Source organism: Lepisma saccharinum, chromosome 10 (assembly GCF_977018435.1).
Source record: "Lepisma saccharinum chromosome 10, izLepSacc3.1, whole genome shotgun sequence".
Classification (NCBI taxonomy): Eukaryota; Metazoa; Arthropoda; class Insecta; order Zygentoma; family Lepismatidae; genus Lepisma; species Lepisma saccharinum.
In genome coordinates, this window is record NC_139238.1 from 88214862 (window position 1) to 88235021 (window position 20160).

General features: G+C 39.0%; 1 protein-coding gene across 1 annotated transcript in view; it reads right to left on the reverse strand.

The window, feature by feature from the left end:
* Nucleotides 1–1227: 1227 nt before the first annotated feature.
* Nucleotides 1228–20160, reverse strand: part of LOC145994437 (uncharacterized) — a 54014-nt gene continuing 35081 nt past the window's right edge. Inside the window, exons 5-6 of the mRNA XM_083130572.1 lie at nucleotides 5305–5453; nucleotides 1228–1466 (exon numbers count right to left, since the gene is read on the reverse strand). Coding sequence (XP_082986698.1) covers nucleotides 1304–1466; nucleotides 5305–5453 — 312 coding nt within the window. The 3' untranslated portion in view covers nucleotides 1228–1303. The remainder of the gene's footprint in view (nucleotides 1467–5304; nucleotides 5454–20160) is intronic.

Genomic DNA, 20160 nt, shown 5'->3' on the forward strand with positions numbered 1-20160 from the left:
TTGAATTACCGGAAACGTGTCCCTGCGAGTTTCTGGCAATTAGCGATGAGGGATGTGCTTCACTGTGTTTTTACCCTTAGCGACAACCACATGGAGCTTACTTTGTAAGATTCTCTTTGCAGTCACTTTCACGGTTGTTTTTGTGTACGTTTCAATACTAACCAAAATATTTTCATCTTCGTTGTATATTATAGTTGTTACGAGAAAATAATCTACGTTATGTATTTTTAATTTCCCTGCCTTTGTAGATTCATATTTAAACACGTGAGGTTGGGTCACTCTAATGGCGCACTGGTGGCGTCGTTGCCTTGTAATCACTGGGTCCCGGGTTAATACCCGGTGGAAGAACATAGGGGTTCGGATCCCACTTTAAACTGTAGGTTCAGTCCCCATTAGCCACTTAACAACAATAACAGAGGTCCCAAGTTTGAATCTCATCCTGGTCGTAGGTGTCCATCAATTTCATATCATCCATCACTCATCCTCACTTCGCGATTAGTTCAAAGTGACAGAAAAGTGACGTATAACAATCTAATTCGATCAATCAAAGCCTTTACAAATAGAAAAACGCAAAATGCTGAAGGAGGCCAAGGAAATAGAGAAGAAAGGTGAAGAAGACACAATAAATTGGAATGGGGGACTGAAGATAAACAAAGAATGGAAGAAGGTGTTAGAAAGAGTGGAAAGGACAAGAGCGAAAGAGGAGAGAAGAAGGAGTAAGAATGAAGAAAGAAAGGAAAAGAAAGGGAGATAAAGAGTCCAACCACATTCCAGATGAAAGAAAATGTTTAGCTAAATCGCCTGTCAGGTGAAAGTACAGTTGACAAGGGAAGGCCACCTGCTGGAATGTTCCAGGAAAAACAACTTTCTAATAGTCTTGTGTCTGGAGGGGAGTAATTTTTCTGTATATATATCGTGCTGTTTTGTACCTTGTTTCATTTGTACTTGGTGCAGAGTCTGAAGAAGACCTTGCTAGAAGGTTGAAACGTTACGTTTAGTTTATGTTTCATAATAAAATAAATTTCTGGCTTGTCAGCATATTCAGTTTTTCATATCATGGAAACAAAGCTTAATGGTGTTATAATTTACAAATAGAGTTTGTAGTTTCCCGTGTACGCTAGCTATTAAGAAAGCTATGGAGAATGCAGGGATACATTTAGTATGCAATAAAATCGCAAAAGTATAATACGTAATATGGCTACATGTAAGAAAAATTAAAATACAAATTCCTTTCTCTTTCACTGTATTAACAGTTGTTACAGGAATTATTTTACCATTGCGATTTGTATGTACAATCCTACACTTATAACGGTGCTCCTAATGCAGCCAAACTTTTCAGAAGAAACCCGTTGAAGTTTTTCTCGAAGTCCTTGATGACTGTGTTCTTCATGGCCAGTCCTATTACTATCTCAACTGCCGGATAAAGAGATTCGTCGATACTCCCTGTGGTTACAGTGCTCATTATCCTGAAACAAAACAAAGATAATTAGACATTTGCTCTCATTTGACAAGTTCTTTTAACCAAATACAGGGTGTCTACTAAAACAACAAATCCAAAATTCTTGGCATTTCCTTGGCCTTTTTTTTTCTTAACCTTTATTAACACGGCCAGTACACTAGACTCTCGCTAATCCGGCCCTCAATAGTCCGCCCATGTAACAAAATATTGTAGAAAATCAAAAATATGTAGTGCGTACAGCCTATGGCTCGCACAAAAATAAAATAAATCTTATCTTATCTTATCAGTAGTCCGGCCCACATCCGGCCTGTAGTCACTCAAGCAGAAATGACGCGCACAACAATGAATTATCGTGTTCAACAATGTTGTTAGTTAAAAATGTTAAACAATGCTATACATACGTACAGTATTTGAAATTGTGACTTTCTTACAGTAAAGTTCAGTACATACTACGGCTTCTAAAAGGAAACTCGTAGAGTACAGCCTGTATAGTCCCTATGTGTTTAAACTACATAGTAGTACGTGATTTCCGACCCTCTCAATAATCCGGCACTTCCTCGAATCCGGCACCCATATGTGCAAGGAATGCCCGGATTAGCGAGAGTCTAGTGTACTTAAGTAAAGTTGGAATTTAGTAATTAAGAAAATAAATATTGTTTTAGTGAAAAACCCATATCAAAAGTCAAATTATGATGAAAGGTGAAGCTGTATTTAACAAGATACTTATATTTGCTAATGCATCCCGTAGTGTATTTGGCAGACTAGCGAGGCTCTGGCGTCTGGACTCACAGCCAGAATATTACAGGGTGTCTATAAAAGAACACCGGGGTTTTAAACAACGATAACGCGCAAACGGTATTAGGTAACTCAGGCAAGTTAATTACTTTGAAATCAGTAGCTCATCAAGTTTTATTCACGCCGTTTAGAGTTCCAACAAAGGTTGGCAACGCTGTGCAGCGTTGACCTTGAAGTAGCCGAGCCCAGCCGAACACAGTCGGTGCAGTTCAGTGCAACAGCGACGACACAACAGAAGGCGCAGTGTGTGATATGGCTTGTAGAAACTGGACCGGCTATTACTGTACAGCGGAACTTTCGACGCGAGTATGGTGGTGTTTAGCCTTCGGACAAAACCATTCGTCAATGGCTTAAGGCGTTTAAAGAAATTGGAAGTGTGGATTGGAAGGAAAGGGCCTATTCCATGGCCTCCAAGAAGTCCGGACCTTACTCCCTTATACTTTTTCCTATGGGGACATGTGAAGAACATGGTTTATGCGGAGAAAATTCAAGATGTCAACCATCTAAGGCAAAGAATTATCACATCTATGGCAACCATCTCCCCAAACATGTTGGCCAGGACGTGGCAAGAAGTTGATTATCGTTGGGATGTGTGCCGTGCTACAAACGGGGACACATTGGAATTTGCTAAATTGTAAACAAAATTTGATAACATTACCTTCAAAAATATGTATTTACTTTTTCCTCAGTTTCAGTTTTGAATAAAATATTTAGCTTCAAACCCCAGGAGTTCTTTTATAGACACCCTGTATTATGTAGGGCTCGTGTTGTCGTCCCTCTATATTTGCGATTGTCCGTTCATAAATTTTATCTTACCACCATTCATCCTCATCTTTGCGATTAGCCAAAGTGGCAGAAAAGTGAAATAAAAAAAAATAATCAATCAGTCATAGTAGTAGCAAAAATTCTTGGCCACACAAGTATAATTTCTTGACTTTTAATTGACTTCTTGACCTACTTGTTCATTTCTTTACATTTTCTTGACGTTCATGATTTTCTTGACTGGTAGATACCCTGAAATAATAATATTTAATTGAAACTCGAGACTAAGTTCGCATGAGAACTGGTAGCATTCACTTGATGCCTGTCAGTAAGGGTAAATACCAAGGATATGTAAATACTTTCTCGTTCATCATTCAAATGAAATCCAAGTCAAGTTTTTACTCAGGTAATGATATATCTTTTACTTCTTACCAATAAAATTAATTGTGTGTCATTCCATTGTAATTTCAAAGAAATAACAGCGTCTTACAATTTAGCTTGACCACACTTTACATCATTATTAATTTATTTATTCATTTTATTTTGGTTTTAGCTGTTATACCAGCTCTACACCAAGTGTCCTAAAATATGTCATGCATGTAACATGATTCTGTTGCATCAAATTACAAATTGTTTTCATATGTCTATATTAATATCATCAAAAATCTAAAGTTGATAAATACAATTGTTATATCTGGTGAAGATATCAAATTACAAATTTTGAATATATATATGTCTATATTAATATCATGAAAAATCTAAAATTGATAAATTCAATTGTTCAATTGTTATATCTGGTGATGATATCAAATTACATATTTTGAATATATACAGTTTCCATATGTCTATATTAATATCATGAAAAAATCATAAAATGATATATACAATTGTTACATCTGGTGACGATATTAACGAGGATAAAGAGGTTGGGAGAGGTATTCCTTTTTTATTAGATTCTTGAATTAGATCTCTCTTTGATACAAACAAAAATTCAAAGCCGAAACTAAAAACAAAACACAGTCCATAATTATCATGGCAACAGGTCTTAGAAGATATATACATGCAGGTGAGTTACCATTCTGTGGTATCATCAGTAATAGGTCTGATTATTAAATAACACAAGAATCACATCAAATTACAGAAATTAAGAATAACAATAAATATTTCTACAACTGGGAAGAACAATAAACATTTGTACAACGAGTAAGGAAATTAACAACAATAAATATTAGCCCGTGAGCCGCGGTAGCTCAGTCGTTACAGCGTCTGACTACCATGCGAGAGACCCGGGTTCGATCCCCGGCGGGGGCGTTTCAAGCTTCTCCGGCGCCCACCCAGCATCGTATAAAGTGAACGTGGAGGAAACTCTGTGGAGTAAAGGCAGTCAGGGGCGTGGTGATGATCACATCACCCCCAGCTTCGGCCGTGATCAAGAAAGTGTGGGGTCCTAACCCCATACCCCCTATACACCTTCATGGCTTGGTGCATAAGCACAGGGGAGCACTTTTTTAAATATTTAGCCCAAGGGGAAAGGACGTGTCACATTGCCGCTATGTAGGACAGAGGTAACAAATCGTTCACAGTAATGGCGGTCAGGGCATTGCCAACCTCGTCGAAAACTATCAAGAATAAAAATGCAGAGGAAGAAAGGAAGAAAGTGTAGAAGCAAGAGTTATTTTTATTTGTATTACTTCGCAGTTTTGGAACCCAATCGCCGCCACTGTGTACTACCAGTTGTTTTGCCCGCCATTGTAGCACATGGCCTGTGTGATGTCATAAATACAAGATGGCTGCCGCTTCATGCACTAACAAAGAAAATCGATCATTACTCCTTTAAGAGTGGTTTTTGACAACATTTTATAGACATATTTTTTGTTCAGAATTGAAAAAGGAACTAAACTGATTCTTCCACGCCTTCATGGCGTGGTGCATAGCACAGAAGCACTTTACCTTTTTTCTTACACTTTTCTTTATAACTCGCAATGTTATGGAGATATATCCAGTGAAACTATCCCATAGTGGTTACGATCCCACTTAAAACTGTAGGTCCTATCCCGATTAGCATATCTGTGCATAAAGTGGACTTAAAACAACAAATCAATCAATCAACTCAGGACTTCTGGCCACGGAGCGTGCCCTGCCAACCACTCCGTCACGTAGATCGGCGAAATGAGACAACAATCAGGAAAAACATAGAAAAAAATGCTGAAGATCAGGGAATGATGAAAAACACCAAGAAGGAGACAACCCCCCTTTTTTAGCGTCAGTATGAGGTAAAAATGACTCACTTTATGTCGTCCACCTTCGTCCTGCCATATGTAATGACTTTTTTCGCGGGGTCGAAACCTATCACCACTGTTGCCAAAGCTTTCACTTCGCATACGCTCTCTCCGCGCACATCTGGAACGCCGTCTGTTATAGTCAGGCTAAAGGTTATCTGAAATAAACAAGACAAGATCAGGAACGTATCCTGGATCCCTCTAGCGGGAACCAAAGGCACACGCATACGTGAACAGCGAATGAGAGAACCTAATATTTCATTTAACGCCTTGTTTTCACGTTACTTAACCTCCTAAAACAATTGGGGCAATCCATGTGAAATGAACAAGTGAAGAGGCATTTTTCAACCTCACATATTTTGATTCATTCGAAATTTGGCATACTGAAATGGCCACTTGAGGTAGGAAAATATGCAACTTTGCAGATCCATATCTTTTGTATTTCTGAAAGTACAGTGTTGCAAACTGCGATTTTGGCCATTTTTTCCGACATCTTTTTTAATTTTAAATTACAATATTTCGGCAACAAGGGCACCTACAGAAGTGTAAAGGTCTTGAAGGGCTCTTTTACATGACATGTAGCATGTTTATGCCAGGGTAAAAAACAATTGAAGGTGGTGTAAATAACATTTTTGTAGACATTTCCCCCAAAATTGGTATTTTAACTATTTTTTTTAAAAAAAATACATGTCATACATACACTATTACTCAATAAGTACACAAAATTTACAAATGCGACGCCAATGGGATCCGGAGTTATGTTAGATGTAGATTAGGTTAGGGTAGGGTATAGTAACAGATTTTGATAACTCCATTATTAGTGTGCATAGCAAAAAATGAAAAGAGGGGTAAGTTGATGGAAGTAGGTGAGTTTCACTCTGAAGTGCTTGAATTTTCAACGTAGCATGCACCGTTCAGGATGTACACTGATACGACCCTAATTGGTAACCAAAAATGCCATATCTATTATATTACTATTTTAATGTAAGGAACCAAGTTCCATTACAGGCAAAATTACTGTTTTGTATATTTTAACTTGTAGCAAGCATGCGGGATAAAAATGTTGTTTTCTGAGGACCAAGGGCGGATTAAAGGGGGGCGGGAGGGCGACCACCCCCTCCGAGGCTCTTGAGGCGTCATGGGAGACTTCCACCGAGGACCTACTTCATTTTTTTCATATATTGATAGATAATTTACACAGTTTGAATGAAATATAACACACATAGTGTCAATTAAGGATCATACAAGAGCGTAATAAAGGGCGCCCCACTTTCGAGGGCGACAGACCCTTAAGGGCCTTATTATATTTCTTCAATAATATGCACGGTTGAAATGCAACAAGGCAAATATTGTGGTACTTTCCGAAGAACTACCGTAATGGAGGAGATATGGGCGACGAAAGGTATGAGGCGATGAGTGACAGAAGGCGAATGAAGATAAGAACGACGAAAAATAGGGGCGACGAATGATGCGTGGACGACGTGACGGAGGGGAGGAACAAAGATAAGAATGACGAAGGATGAGGCCGACGAATGATAAGGGTGCGACAAGAGAGAGGGGCGACGAGAAACAGTGGCGAATAAAGATAAGAATGAAGAAAGATATGGGCGACAGAGAGGGAGGCGACGAGAGACAGGGGACGCGAACAAAGATAAGAATGACGAAGGGTTGAGGCGACAAATTACAAGGGGGCGACGAGAGAGGCGGACGAGAGACAGGGGATGAATAAGGATAAGAATGATGAATGATAAGGGTGCGACAAGAGAGAGAGGGGGAAGCGAACAAAGATAAGAATGACGAAGGATGGGACCGAAGAAAGGAATGAGGCGATGAGAGACAGGAGGCGAACAAATATAAGAATGACGGAAGATAGGGGCAACGAATGATAAAGGGGCTACAAGAGAGAGGGAGCGACGAAAGATAGGAGGCGACGAGAGACAGGGGCGAACCAACGTATGGATGACGAAGGAAGGGGAAGGGACGACGATAGCACGAAATGAACTTAAGGTGAAGGACTATAGTAATATCACTAGGGTGGATGGAAAGAGTCGGGATAAAAGCGCCCCTTCACAGGGGTTCTAGAAAATATTCCCGTCACCTCTGCTTCCTCACTCATTTCTTGCATGCACAGTTACTGTGGAAAGGCCGTAGCCAGAGAAACAGCAGCTGACATGTACCCGAACGCCACTAGGGTGATGAAAAACATTTAGGCAAACTACAACTATCAATCTCAGTAGCTTTCTGCAAGAGCAAATTAAAGACTTGAGGATGCTATCATTCTTCTACTGCGCTTCTCACAAGGGCTTTTTTTTAAGTTATTTATAAATTTGCAAAGTTGGAATGATATGTATCAAACACTGAGGCATTTTATGACATACCCAAAATTAGCAACTATGAGTGGTGAAACAGCCGTGCTCTTCTTGCCTGTTGGAACAAGACAGGTTAAGCTGCTCCACTGTTCCCGGCAGTCACATCTATTGTAATAAAATATCAATAGTTGTGAGTTTTGAGAAATCTATTAGCCTTTATTTCATTGAAGTTAGAAAACTTACAATGATTCGTGTGCTCAGCAAACGTTGTAGTATTTTATACAGTGCTATAAAAACCGAAGGTGCAAGCGGTGCTTCAAGCTTTGGTGCCTGGACCCCCATCCAACTTTGTTTTAAAAATTTAGAATGAATATTCCTTTATTTCTTAGTTCTACATTTAAATAAAGATGAGATTGAAGAAAACAATAAAGTATCACTTATTAAGTAACACAGACTTGTGTTAAACTTATTTGCAGCAGAAAGCCTCAAGATTGAATACAGACTTCGCGGGCCTTTAACAAAATCGTTTCTTTGTCCTGCGGTGCTCCTTGATTTATCAAAACACTAACTTGAAAAGTGTACCAGCGACGTTAGTTCTAATCTTGTACACCCAATACATTCAGACAGACACTATGCAATGGAAGATATCACAATCAGTGGTGTGGTCAGGATTTTCGAAAGGGGGTGTACGTTCTTTTGTAGAAATACTGGGACAAAAGGGGATTATGACTCCCATCAACCCCACTTTGGTACGCCTCTGATCACAAAACTGGAGACCATTTTTGAAGTCACTACTTTCATCCTGGAACACGCCTATTACACATCTACTACACTTGATTTCCTCACTTTACCCGTAACTGTGGCCTGTGTAGAACGTGCACTTTCGAAACTTTAGCCAATAACATATTATCTGCGGATAAACAAACATGTCAGATTTGAACAATGAGCACAGGCAAATTGAATGGCTAAACGTTGAACACGCTGTGAAACACTTTGCTCATGCCAAAGCACGCAAGCGAATGTTTTAGTTTTTCAAAAAATTGAAGACTAAAATTGGTAAACGCTGTAAGTGCCAGAATGATTCAAACACCGTTTTCCACGTTAAACTGTGAAATGTACCATGCTTTATAATGTGGTAAACGTGAAATGTGGCTGGTAGACCTCTAAGTAGTTCAAAGGGCGTGTAAAGAGGTCACTAGTGTGCACGTTCTTACTGGCTGATGCGATTTCCCAACACTCGATTTCAGGCTCCTTGCCCAGAATTTTATTTCGGGGGGGGGGGGGTGTTCAGCCCTTTTTCCCTTCCCCTAGCTAGGTGCCTGGTAATAATAATAATAAATTCTTTATTTTCGTTGACCCCTTTCCGAAAAAATATAATAAGAAAAATGCAAGAAAAAATACAAATAATCGTTAGAGTTTCAAAATTAACAGTTATATGTCTGATAAGTACAGTTAACATAATTTATACATGACCAGATCACAAATGCTAAATTTGTAAAAAGAAATATACATTACCAAATTTCAATATTAAAATGAAGTTTACTACTTTAATTCATTAAGGTTGTACAGTGCTGTTAGGTACTGTTTTATTTCTTTCAGTCTCTTGTATGTATCAGTAATTTGTTTGATGTGTGTGGGGAGTTTGTTATAAAATGTTATTCCTGCAACATGAGGTGCTTTGTTTGAAAGAGCAAGTCTATGCGCTTGCATATGAAAGTTATATTTTTGGTGTGTTAGTGCGTATGTAATTACTTTATAAATATATAGGGACAGACAAATCGTAGCTAGGGGGAGGACTAAGGAGGCTAAATATCTAATTTAAATGTTATTTTTATTGTTAATAACAGATATAAAGTTATATCATAGTAAAAACTGGATTACATCGAAAGAAGTTTAGTGTATAATAGAGGAACCAAGTTATATTTCTATATTCTACCATTTAATCCAAGGAATAAATGGATCCACAGCGTCCAAAACTTAAAGTTTTCTTTGTGAAAGGTCACAGATTATAAACTTTATGAGTAAAATTTACCACTAACTGTTAAAGTCTTTTCAGTCTGACGTTTCTGCCGTGAGCAGACGACAGAATTCCACACTTTCAGCGACTGTCAGTTTGGTACACTTCGCAACATCTTATTTGACCGCCCCGAAAGAATTCTAAGTCCCAAAATCGTAAACTTTAGCAACATTGCACTTCGGCTCCAGGTGAGAGTAGCCAACTTTGAGTAAGTCCTTCCACTAGACGAAAAACGCTGCGGTGATAGGTTTTCAATTTAACACTTTCCATGAACTTAGAAACTATAAACCGCTATTATAATACACAATCAAACAGAAATAAAAAAATTGGAAAAAGAACCTTGAAGGATATTTACGATTCTGCTTGCTCGACTTGATATTTGGGGGGTTTGAAACACTGAATAGAGTTTTTCTCCACCTGGAGGAAATTGCCATCACGTTTGTGCAGAAAGAAGCAAATTTGTGAGCAGTTTATGCGACATTTTATTTACAATACCTTGCATAATATCGAACAGTTCTCAAAAACATATATTTTGCACGACTTGTAGAGAACATGTGCTTGAAACACAGGAAGGTGGGAGTCTTCATAAACGTCAACATGTTTTAAAGGGTATAACGACATTAAGTTAACGTAGAGCAGTTGGTTAGGCGCTGCTATCCTTATTTTTCATCAAGCGTGAAAGGTAGCGGGTTCAAATCCCACCCTCTCCTCTTTCTTTTTTTTCTTTTTTTGTTTGCTGAACAGATACCGTTGATATTAGAATATTTAAAAAATGAATCCGATGCACACTTGAGGGACGTCCCTTCTGCACATATTTCCCCTTAGAAGTTGGAGATTTCCAGGATTTAAAGTTAAAACTTTTCTTTTTTAGTTATTGTTCATATGTTGTGTTCACACACACATCATGATTAATTCACACATCACATATATGTATTCAGGATGCAAAATGTAATGTTATTTAAGTTATATATTGTTTGTTTTTCACTGACACCTAAAATATTGATTATTTGATTTCGATATTAAGTAGTGATGTAGTGCAGTACTGTAACGGAGGAGAGCGTTTAATGAGTTCAAATTGCTAAGATTTGTAATTTTATGTCCGTTCCTTCTTAATGACTGTTGTCAATCCCCTCACCACCATCTTACCATGCGTCTAAAAATAATAGTAAATCGCCAATTAACATAAGGAAATGGTTATTGCGACGGAGGCTGATTCGATAAGAAGCTACTAATAAGTATTTATATAGTGAGTGACAAACAAAAAATTCAAAACCTCATAATTATCGTTAATTCCTCACTGCTTTGTATCTAAAATGTTTGTCTTCTTTGAACAGAAAGTAGGAGTATCAGATATAACAAACTTTCCGCACTAACTTTGCAATATTCCAAACCACCATTACAGACTTAACTCTATGTAACTTGATTCTGCGCATTCCACGTGGCATGTGACTTCCCCCTATCAGCGAAATAACTTTCTCTTATTATTTCCTTTCACCTCGTGAAATACAGAGACCAATGTTAACTTCTTAGCACGGTGGATAAACTTTACACCCAACGATATACTCCTGAAAAAAGTCCTGCCTAGGTGGAGAATCGAACCTACGACCTCCCTCGTAAGAATCAAGCACGTTACCTCTTCTCCAGGCAGCTCATGTTAAAATTTGCTACCAGTCTGAAGAAACCAATTCACACATAATATCATATCTATAATTTCCTCATGGCAATTTTCATGAGGAAACGAATTCAGATAAAATCGAGAAACGCTGAAAGGGAAAAATGATGAACATATCTATTGTTGTTTTGTCAAATTTTGTAAATTGTGTAAAAATTCCTTGTTTTGAGAAGTATTTTGTTGTTTGTTTAAAGTAGGAACAGGAGAGCGAAAATGAGTCATTTGAACCAGACCCTGTTTGACAAGAAACTTCAGCTTTTTTCCAAAGACTGTATGAAAAAAGAGAGGAACGTATGAAATATAAAATATGTGTGATCAGGTGGCAAGGCTGAATACCCTAGCTGGGTCTTCCTCCGCCTTACCAGATCCAGGTATAGACAACCGCCCGAATGGTAAGGGAAGATTTCTGCCTGTACCTCCCTTGCCGACTCGCCCCCCACTCCCATGGTTGAAAGCAAAGTAAGTATATAATATAGTTGAGAAAGTAGCGCAGTCTTCCCTCCCGAAGCTGAAAAGAGAGGGTCGTGGGCGGTCCCAACCCTGACGTCACTCACGGGACAGAGGTGACGCTGTCACTAACCTTCCCGTTGCATTTGTGTGAGGGAAAGTGAAAGTGCCTTGTGTTCCCTTTTTCTGTAGCTCTTGTGTGATAATGGAAATTTTTTTCCAACAACAATAACATTTCAGGAAAATGCCGCGTAATTGTACTGTTGCTTTGTGCCCGCGGTGGCTCAGTCGGTAACGCGTCTGACTACCATGCTCAAGGTCCCGGGTTCGATCCCCGGCCGGTTCATATCCGGGAACTTTTCTAACGGTGGAAGCGGCCCCGGCACCCACCCAGCGTCGAATAACATGGGTACCTGGGGGAAACCCTGGGGGGTAAAGGCGGTCAGGGGCGTGATGCTGATCACATCACCCCCACTCACGACCGGATCAAGAAAGTGTGGGGCGTTACCCCCACACCCCCTATACGCCTTCATGGCGTGGTGCTTTGCACAGGGAAACACTTTACCTTTACCTTTTACCTTTGTGCCCGAACAACGCAAGAAATACAGTTGGACAGGCACGTATCCAAGCAAAAGTTTTCGGTTTAAACTAGATAAAATGAGGATTTTGGTTTCTTGTGCTGTGAAATAAGATAATGGGACGATAATTTAAGGAGAGAAATAATTATCAAGGCAAGACGGGTATACAAAGTGGGGTATAGGAGGCTTGACCCCCCCCCCTCTCCAGGAAATTTTTCAGTTTACGTTAGATAAAATTAGGCTTTCGGCTTCGTCAATAATATGACAATAATTTAAGGAGAGAAATAATTACCGAGAAAAGACTGAGAATGTTCTATAACCCTGTTATTGTTATTACCGCGTATCCAAGATGGGGATCAGGTGGCTCGAGACCCATCAGGTAAATTTTTCAGTTTACACTACATAAAATTAGGTTTTTATCTTCTTGAATAATGTGACGATAATTTAAGGAGAGAGACGGAGAAGTACCCTGTTGTTGATAATATATTGCACGTAAACTTTACTGTTATCGCAGTGAACTTGAGCACTATGTTGGGATTTGTCAGTATTTGGAAGCTGCACAACAAAGGTAGCTTTACACGTAGGGCGATTCGTTGTAATTTCTAATCTCTGGAAGACGCGAGAGGGAATGTTCTTGAATAAGAGGAGTCGAACTACTGGCAACATCTATTAATCGTTTATCCCCGGCCGGTTCAAATCCGGGAACTTTTCTAACGATGGAAGCGGCCCCTGCGCCCACCCAGCGTCGAATGACATGGGTACCTGGGGGAAACCCTGGGGGGTAAAGGCGGTCAGGGGCGTGATGCTGATCACATCACCCCCACACACGACCGGATCAAGAAAGTGTGGGGCGTTACCCCCACACCCCCTATACGCCTTCATGGAGTGGTGCTATGCACAGGGGAGCACTTTACCTTTTTTTTTACCTTTTACATTCTAGAATATAATGAGGATAAATATGCGTTAATGACATGGGTACCTGGGGGAAACCCTGGGGGGTAAAGGCGGTCAGGGGCGTGATGCTGATCACATCACCCCCACACACGACCGGATCAAGAAAGTGTGGGGTGTTACCCCCACACCCCTATACGCTTTCATGGAGTGGTGCTATGCACAGGGGAGCACTTTACCTTTTTTTTTACCTTTTACATTCTAGAATATAATGAGGATAAATATGCGTTAATTAGAACCATTCCTAAATAGATATTCTTTGACCGGACCTTGGATCCAATGAGAAAAATGGCGCTGTCTCTGACGTCATTTCCTTTTAAGCGTTCAATTCAAGGACTTGTTCATGATTTATTTCATCGTGTATAAGGCGCTTTACTTCAGTCTCCAATATGAAATCATAAAAACTGCTGGTGACTTGATTTCAAAAAATGTGTCCAAGATAACGAGTGGCGTTCCCAGGATTTTCGGAAGGGATAGTGGTTACGTACACTATTTTTGGTGGTCATCCTCATTTTGCAATCTTTTCCTGTCTTTGACGTTCAAATGGGGCTATGACCCCACCAAACCTCCCTTGAGCACATCACTGGAGATAAATAAGTAAGCATTTAATCATATTGGAAGACGAAACATTAGATGTGTTGGGAACGGAAGGGTTTTCACTGTGCATTAATTGTTTCGAGATCCAGCTGTATTCTAGAAGACTTACTTTGATGTGTGAGAAGACTGCGGAAGCTGTGACAGGCAATTTTGAACACTTGCGAGTGCTTAGGCCTGAATATGAACAATTTGGTAGGTTTCTGCTTTTATAAGAGAATCAGAGAGAAATATTCGACAACTGTCTGTGTCCAGTTCGCAGCCCACAGTTTGAATCTCGCGATGTCGAGTGGATTGTCCATCTCGTGTATGTGTAACAGGCCTCCAATAAAAAAAATGGGTAAGCTAAACAGTCATAAATACGGATGTATTAATTTGGGCAAGAAAACGCGCGTTCTCATTGTTGATCTTGGTTTCGTTTATTTTCCTTCACCTTTCTGCCACGTTTGGTTATCGCGAAAATGAGGATGAGTGATGATATAATGAAATTGATGAAGGGACCTCACAAAGACCAATTCAGGCCGGGATTCGAACCCGTGACGAGCGCGAATTCTTGTTCCTATGTGTTGTACTCTGCAGTGAATAATGAAATAATTTGGAATGAAAAATGTATCCCAGAACTAAAAAAGCCAAATGAATATTTTTGAAGAAACTACAAAAAAGTGTGTTTTGTTACCTGTTGATCCCCTCTAATATATTTAATTTTTGCCACCTTCCATCACTTTTTCTAGCTGTATAGATTTAATCGCGATAAGTAGCTAATGAGCTTATGGAAGTCACGAGGGACAATCATAAACAGAAAACTGTGTACTCCTGATTTCACAGTGCCCTGCAGATGCACTGGGAGGAAATTATTTGTATTTTCTTTTTCCTTTCTTTAGCGTTGCTTTTCCATCACTTTACCTAACTTCTGCCATGACGATGAACGTTGATTAAATTAAACGTATGAAAAGTGGTTACATAGGAACACTCATGCACAGGCCAGGGCTCGAGCCCGGATCCTTCAGTAACGAGATCGTGAGATGCAGAAATTAGGGAAATCAAGCAATGCATTTTTTTTTGGAAAAACGTTAATCATATACAAATATGGTGTATCAACAATCCAATTGAAATTTACGTACCACTGAGTAAATACGCAGTTTGCTTTTCCGATACCCACGTATCCGAATAGTTAGAGCTTTCCACTCTTCTTTGTTGTCGGCCGACCTCCGTGGGGGAGTGCAAGTGGTCCCGGATCGGTACCCGGTGGAGGCACATAGTGGTTCGGATCCCACTTCAAACTGTGGGTCCAGTCCCGGTTAGCTTTTATGTACATAAAGTGGGCTTAAACACCAAATCAATCAACCGCGGGGAGTGGTTATCACTGCACGCTACGACACCAGGAGTTCCGGGTTCGAACCCCTACCTCGGCATGGGTGTTTTTTGTGTTTTGTCTCTTCATTAATTGTATTGTACCATCTTCGCGATTAACCAAATGTGACAGCGACGCTAAGTAGCAGAAATCAAATCATTGATTGATTGTTTCATTTGTTTTACTTCGCTTTTCCTACACTTTTGGCTAATCGTCAAGATGGTACGATAAAATTGATGAAGAGACAAACACAAATAACACCCATGCCCAGGTCGGGGTTCGAACCCGGGATCTCTGGCTTAATAGTCAAATCTACATGTTTTGTATTTTCGAAAGTGGGTGAGATTAACGTGTGCTTCTTTTCAATAGTCCTTCCTCATTTTGCAATCCTTTCCTTTCTTTGACGTTCTATTTTTAGGAATACTGGGCCCTAAAGGGGGAGGGGGATTATGACCCACACCAACCTCCCTTGGGCACGCCACTGATTGGTATCCCAAGTGTCGACTCACCGCACGTCACTGCGTATTGCTCTTTTTTGCAATCTCCTGTGCAGCTCCTCCCCATGCTATTATGTAATATTCTAGTTAAAAGATATACATTTTCTCTACTTTTTTGCATACATGGTCAATATGATATGTACAGTAGAGCGTCGATTATCCGAAGTAATTGGGGGACATGGGTGTTCGGAAAACTGGTTTGTTCGGATAATCGAACTGTACATGTTTATTTGCCAAAAAGAAGTACTGTACAGTAAATTTATTCATAAAAACAGGCATCTCTTTAAGTATCTATTACAAAGTAACGTACAAAGGCAACTTTAGTAGGAATATATAGTATGTGGTACAGTTTATTAAACAAAAATATGTACATATTACATACGCATTTTGCATGAACAATACACACAGTACACAAAATTAACGTTTACAAAAATCATTTATTTTGGTCTGTCTAAGCAAGCCTACACGCTTACGAGCAGCTAAGTCACGTACTTTTTTCATTACAGATATCTGAAAGTGAGCGAGTACACAGTTCGGTTAAGCGGTCGTTCGGTTGACCGACGTTCGGATAATCGACGCTCTACTGTACATTTTAATTTATCAACAATAACTAAACCTAAAGATTTTGCTGGATTTTCATAATTGATTTCATTGTCATATATTCGTCGATGGTAGAGGTAACTTTTAGGGAATGCATAAATAGACACAATAAAGAGAGAACCACAGAGCTTACCCCTCACATATATGTATAAGAAGGATAGATGGAAGCATAGGCTGGAGATACCTCGCAGCGGTCCGTACTTCGTATTTTAACCACTAGATGGCAGGAACGTAATTTAAAATGCATTATCCTTCTTATAGTTCACAAATTTAGCAAAATGGAAGTCAAGGCGTAAAATTAAGAAATGTATTTAGCTATAATTATTTAAATATATTTTAGCTAAGTTGTTAACAATAACTTAAACATTTTGAACAACGCTTTTTATACATTTCAAAACTCCCGCAAGTACAGTTTTTAGTTGTTTGCACATATAGAAGGTGAATTTGCGTTCTATTGTCCCTGTTCGGGAAGCCATTTAAATACAACTAATTTTTTCAAGGAGATATGGTTGAGTCGCTGCATTGCGATTCCTAAGGCCTCTTTTTTACCAATGCGAAGATATCATTTAATATTAGTTTACCCTAATTTCCAGTTTCGTATATGTGCACATTTTTTTGTTCCTTCGTTCATTATTTCTACTCCTTTGACTATAAGCCTATACATCTACAATTTATCTTGTATCTATATTTTGATTTTGTTTTTATTACGTCACTTTTCCACAGCGATAAGGATGAACGATTAACGAATGCCTGAGCCTGGCCAGGGTTCAAATCTGTGACCCAGGAAACGATGAGGCTGGCATGTGTGTGATTCATTTGTTTAACATTTTTCATTCATACGAATATGGACCAACGGTAATACTACTACTTATTATTATTATTATTATTTGATTTTTGGCCGATTCTACTGTCACGCGCGTGTCAACAGTAAGAATAAGTGTCAAATTTGCTCCTGCCACGTAATTCGTCTGCTAAGAGGATGTTACAAATGAAGGGTACAGGGGAAAAAAGATTAATGTCACAGAATCACAAAAATTGATATTTTGCCTCCTTGATATTAAAGGCAGTCCACACTAACGGTTAAAATGTCAAAACAGGCTAAAAGTGCTGAGAGACACCATATTTAATGAAGTTTTAAACAAACGTGTGCAGGGGAAAAAACTATATACTATGTCCTAGGCTTACAGGGCAAAAAATATGATTGTCCATCTATTGTGTAGGAATAGATCGTCGCGTACGATACGGACTCATTGCGCAATATAACAACAATGCGTCTCTTAGGTTTACTGTATCGTTTCACCGAAATTAGTGACATCTCAGCCCTCACCTTGTACTTCAAATCATTCATCTCCCCAATAATAGAATACTGCTCTCCCGTCTGGTCCATGGCATGTCCCACTCAGCTCTCCAGAATCGATTCTGTTCTTAACTTTTTCCTGGCTATAGTTCGTTACAGGGTTCCCTCATTACGCAACTTTCCAACACCACATCTCCTGGCCTTTCTAAACCTACAGACTCCCTATCAGCGCCCTTTACTGAACGATTTTAGGTATCTTTACAAAATTGTCAATGGTAAAATCCGTTGCAACACGCTCCTTCAGGAATTCCACTTTCGAGTGCCTATGTGCTCAACACGCAACACAAATCTATTTTACACAAAAAAGCCTAGACTGGAAATTAAAAAAAGATCGCTTTTCCACAGACTTCCCACTCAATATAACGACCTCCCATCAAGTGCGGATGTATTTTCCACAGAATATGCCTTTCGGTCAACCATCAGAAGGTATGTTGCCAAATAATATTTAAATTGTGCTATCTTGACTTATTTATATTAATATTTTGTCTTATTGTGCTATTTTTATTTTTGTTATTTTTTGTTATTTTCATTGTTACTGATTTCAGTGTAAAATGGCTACGTGCTGTATCTGGAATTTTCTCAATAAATAAATAAACAGCCTTTACTTCACAGACGCATTGTCGTCTCAGTTCTGACATTGTCAGTTTGAATGCAGGTTTTGTTGGTTTCACAGTGTTCGCCACGAGTGACCCAGAAGTGGATAACTTTGGAAGAACAAAGAAGAGGCGAGTGATGTTAGAAAGAAAATGCTGTGTAGTACTCATGAAACAGGGACAGACTGCAAGTGCTCTCGTTTGAAATGCTTTGCGGTGATACCTCCTACAGAAAGAAATAACATAATTGTGCAATTTAATAGAATGGACAATTATAATGCACAAAACTCTTATCTAGGGGGTTTAATTACTGTTAACGATGTTTTACGAAGAAAGCCAAGACAAAATCAGGATGACGCCAATTTACATACACATTCATACAGTTACAAAATCCTTGTACTTTGAGGTGGTGTAATGGCTGAGTTACCTGTTTGTTACAAGGCATTTGTGGCTTTACACGGTGTCAGTGCAAGGCAGTCTAAACTAGCACTGACAGGTTCTGTTGGTAAAGATGAGCGTGGGAAGAATAAAACTAGACCAAACAAATTAAAACGGGAAACTCTGAATGCCATATACAGTAATCAGGTTCTTGTATTATCTTGTCCACATCAGAAAACGTTTAAAAACTGTTACAGTGACTTACCCGATCAGGGGCCATTCCTACATGGAGTGTGGTCGAAACATGTCTCTAATAAATCAGAAAATTAGACCTGAAGTTCCTGCAGATTGGAGTGACAACATTAGAGCTGCAAGACAGAAACCAAGTCCTTTCATTGTGGAAGATTGTGACCAAAGTTTATTTAGAAGTTGGGGCGATTTCTTTCATGGTACCTTCAAACCAAAGTGCCCGTTCCCTACAAGACCAATCCTTGAGCTGCAGATTGAACACACTCAACCTCAACTTGTATTACACAGGAACACATATAACGGCGCTTGGTCTTCAAGTGTGATAACACTTGAAAAACGCAAGAGAAGCATCCAGCCTTATTTAGAAGAAGGTGAATTTGTGTATCCATCAAGAAAATATGGTATGGCACTTCCAATTTCTCTTGAAAAATATAAAGACTTGCAAGACTTGAAGAAATTCTGTGGACAATATGCAAGGTTCTATGAAGAACTTCCTCATAGTGACAAATGAGTGATTTTATGCATTTGCATTTTGTTCGTGTATTTCACAAAGCATTCATATTCTTTATTAAGGTATTTTACAATTCAAATGGACATTCACCTTTCTTTGCTTTTTTTCTGTGCGAATAATGGAAATTCATCATTTTCACCTGCAAAATGTGCATTATGAACGAATTTTGCCAAAAATGTGTTCTTCGTCTTTACATTATTAGACACGCTGTTATATCATTAGTTAAACAATACAATGCTTCAGATTATGTAAAACTTTCATACAGTGCTAAGCCATATTGTAGATGTAAGAGCGTTTCAAACATTAAAATTCATTTAACTCCATTCCAGTTTCTTGTGACATTCATCTTTTTTCCCCTGTACCCTTCAAATCATAAGAACAGATGAAGACGAGAAAATGCAAGTTTTTGACTAGTGGGAATGAATGTACAGGTAATTTAGAACCTTTTTTTTAGAAAGCATTTAGCGATATTATTTTAATGCTAACAGAACCTAACCTAACTACGAGAGCATTTAGGTTTATTATTAGAATAATGCTAAGGGACCTAATCTTAAAACATTTTTGTGTAAGTAATCGCTAAAACTTACAGACGTAATCGCATACATAGCATGATGAAATCACGAAAAAACAAAGACCGAGTCTGCTGCCACGCGCATGTCTCTTCTGTGGTTACAGCAGAAAAAGAACGTGACAGCAGACACTACCTCGATTTTTTTATAATAATAATCCGTCGCGCAACAGCCCATGAAGGGCCTAGGCAT